Genomic DNA, 3005 nt, shown 5'->3' with positions numbered 1-3005 from the left:
GGGTCGAACAGTTGTTAGCTGTTGGATCGCATGGCTGGGCAGCGACCCTAAACCCTAAACCCCCAAAATAAAAATTGTATCAAACTGTACACAAAATACATGATCACATGTTTAAGATCGATCCAATTATACGAGGTCATTTAGGTCGTTAGCACGGGATATACTGGTTCAAACATGAAAATGCCCAACACACCTCTCTTGTCGGCAACGTGTCTTCGGATCCTCGCATATCCCCCCTCGCCCCAATGTTTCCCCCATGAATTCTTGATGCGCCAGTACTTGACACCGTAGGAGTCCGTGCCATAACCGACGACCAGGACAGCATGCCAGCCGGTAAGCCTCCTATCAAATTTACAATCCATGATGCCTCCTCTGTATTCCTGCAAAGGATCACCTTGCACAGTGACGATCACGGGCCGCTTCGCTACCGCTTTCTCCAGATCATCCTCGGTTGGGCGGATATACCGGAAGCCTGATATCCTTGCTGCTGCCTTTTTGTCCAATTTGCGACATATACTCTTCCGGGCCTTGTATGGGTAGGAAGACTCTGCCAATAGTCCGTTTTGCCGTACATAACGGAAAACATACAAATAGTCACCACCATTACACCCATGGTTCTCTATGTTGCAGTCGACGAGCTCTTGAACTGATAACGCGATTGATTTTTTTTTTTTTGAGACAACGATAACGCGATTGATTGGAAGGTCTTAAGGTAATGAACTGCCTCGACCGAGGCTGCAACTGCCATGGCCCAACAGCTGCCTGCAACAAATACACACGTCAAGTATGTGGAGGTTTTTCCTAAGTGATCCTTGCTGGCTTGGTTGGATATAGATTTGCACGAGATAGGTCAGCTTCCACCATATATAGGATGCAGTATAAGTGCATAACTAATCTGTACATACGCAGCTAGAGATCAACTATGATGCACTAACAATACAGTTTGGAACACCGGCTACATAGAGTCTAGTAGCAGAGAATAAGCTCATGACACTTACCGCAGTTCTTTTGATTCCTCACGGCACGAGTTACAACTCCAGCTTCAACCCAATCAATCCGCGACGGGCGGGAAGCCCTCTCAGCAAGCTCTGCCTTCCTCCTCTCAACAAGCTCTGCATTCTTCTTCATACACCAAAGTCCAACACCAACGGCTATTGCTATAGGTATAGCATATCTGCAAACACGTTCTTAGTTCTTGCTGAGAAAACATGATGCATGCATGCATTTTCACTTTGGCAAGTTGCAACCATCACGACACTAACCAGACTTTTGGATTATATTTTAGAAAAGGGGTAGGTTTTATTGAATCAACATGAAGATGCACAAAGGCAATACCAGCCGGCAAATAGCAAAGTCATATAAGACCAAAATTATGCCTAAGTGAGGAAAAAGAAAATACCCGAGACTTTTGGATTATATAATTGAAGAAGTTTAAGAAATTCACCTGCGAAAGAAGCCCAAGCGGTGAGCAGCGGTAGCTGCAACATGCCCAACGTTTCTCTGAAACTGCAGCAATTCGATCACCTTTCAGTTTCATCACCCACGCATGCATGCACACCGACAGAGAGGGAGACTGGAAGAACCGTAGGTACGTACCTGTAGCTGCATCAGCCTAGCTCCGGCAGGCCTCGACAGCGACCCGGCCGCCACGGCGGGGCTGCAGAGCCGGCGTAACCCGACCACCGCGGCTTGGCTGCAGAACTGGCGTACCGTGGTTGCTCCAGCTGGTCTCGACAGCGACCTGGCCACCGCGGCCTGGCTGCCGAACCGGCGTACCATGGCTGCTCCCGCAGGCCTCCACGGCGACCCAGCCGCTGTTGTCTGGCCGTGGAACCGGCGGAACAGAGTAGATTCCGCAGGCGGTGCCGTCTGGCTGTAGAACCGGGGTACCATGGTTGCTCCGGCATGCCTCGACGGCCACCCGGCCGCCGTGGACTGGCTGCAGAACCGGCGTAGCATGGTCCTCCCGGCGGCGACAAATACCCGACGAAACATGGCCTGCACCCGGAATCTTCATCGGCCGCTTAGCCATGGATGTACAATGTATATACTACTCTGTACGTAGAGGGTAGAAGAGTAGGAGGAGGATTGGGCTGACGGATTTTGGAATCGGTGTCTGCAACTTGCCGGAACCGGAAGCGGAACCAAACTCGTATGAGCGCGAGTTCGACTCGACCTCACACATCTACCCGCCGTGGTTGAATATGAGTCGCAAGGTTACATGCGCCTCCAATCCAACTCAGCTGCATGCCGCCTGGGAGCATCGTGGCGTCACCTTCCCTTCTCTCCGTCTGAGCCGCCGCGCCACCAACCACCACCTTGCTCGTGTGGCAGGCAGTAGGAGGACCCCGGCTTCAGCTAGCAGCCACACTCCTAAGACGAATAAACGTTCCGTCGATTGGCAGAGTTTGCCAATATCAAGTTTTAAAATTAAATTAAATTAATATACTGTCCTCTGGCATTTTTTTATCGATTTATTAATTGTTAAAAAATAATTTTTGCATTTGCTATTTGTAAGTCGCCTCAAATTGATTCAGGGTGTCAATCAGTTCCTGAGAAGACGAAGGCGAGGCACTGAGGCTGACATGGGAGCGACACGGTGTCCCTGGCGGGGTCGAGCCAGAACCATGCCGAAGAAGGGAACGATGGGACTGGCCCTGGCATCACCAACGAAGGCGGGGCAGAAAGCTGATGGTGCGGGTTTTGTGCGGCGCGGAGGGTTGTGGACGCCATAGAAGGAGGGAGGGTTAAAGGGATGCTGGGGCGGCAAGGTGAGCGGAAGCGATGTCGACCATGGATAGCTCAGATGGCAGTTGGACCAACGGTGTAAGGCAGGTCGATGTGGCGGAGGGCTACCGACAACAAGGGAGATGTGACGAAAAATCAACTAATTTTATGAGCAACATACAAATCCATGATTTCTTTTCAAATTCACGAATTTTTCAATTTCAATTTGGTTTTGAAATTCAATATACTTATTTTAAATCCATGAACACTTTTCAAAA

The 3005-nt window shown here is 50.0% G+C and overlaps 1 protein-coding gene across 1 annotated transcript; it reads right to left on the bottom strand.

Moving 5' to 3' along the window:
- Nucleotides 1–140: 140 nt before the first annotated feature.
- On the bottom strand, nt 141–1995 carry LOC119280265 (zingipain-2-like). The gene is made up of 5 exons (XM_037561171.1): nt 1597–1995; nt 1445–1506; nt 999–1174; nt 700–735; nt 141–664 (listed from the first exon to the last, which is right to left on the bottom strand). Exons 1-5 carry the CDS (start codon nt 1993–1995, stop codon nt 141–143), a joined length of 1197 nt encoding a protein of 398 aa, XP_037417068.1.
- Nucleotides 1996–3005: the final 1010 nt, after the last annotated feature.

Source organism: Triticum dicoccoides, chromosome 3B (genome assembly GCF_002162155.2).
Source record: "Triticum dicoccoides isolate Atlit2015 ecotype Zavitan chromosome 3B, WEW_v2.0, whole genome shotgun sequence".
In the NCBI taxonomy this organism is placed as follows: Eukaryota; Viridiplantae; Streptophyta; class Magnoliopsida; order Poales; family Poaceae; genus Triticum; species Triticum dicoccoides.
The sequence above is the reverse complement of the archived record's forward strand: the minus strand, read 5'-3'. Positions and strand labels throughout refer to the sequence as shown.

What these genes read in the sequence shown, in the direction of transcription:
- LOC119280265 (XM_037561171.1), bottom strand. Translation starts at nt 1,995, where the DNA reads ATGTTTCGTCGGGTATTTGTCGCCGCCGGGAGGACCATGCTACGCCGG. An exon ending in CTAGGCTGATGCAGCTACAG is followed by an intron (nt 1,507 to 1,596) that starts GTACGTACCTAC and finishes GAATTGCTGCAG; the next exon opens with TTTCAGAGAAACGTTGGGCA. An exon ending in CGCTTGGGCTTCTTTCGCAG is followed by an intron (nt 1,175 to 1,444) that starts GTGAATTTCTTA and finishes ACGTGTTTGCAG; the next exon opens with ATATGCTATACCTATAGCAA.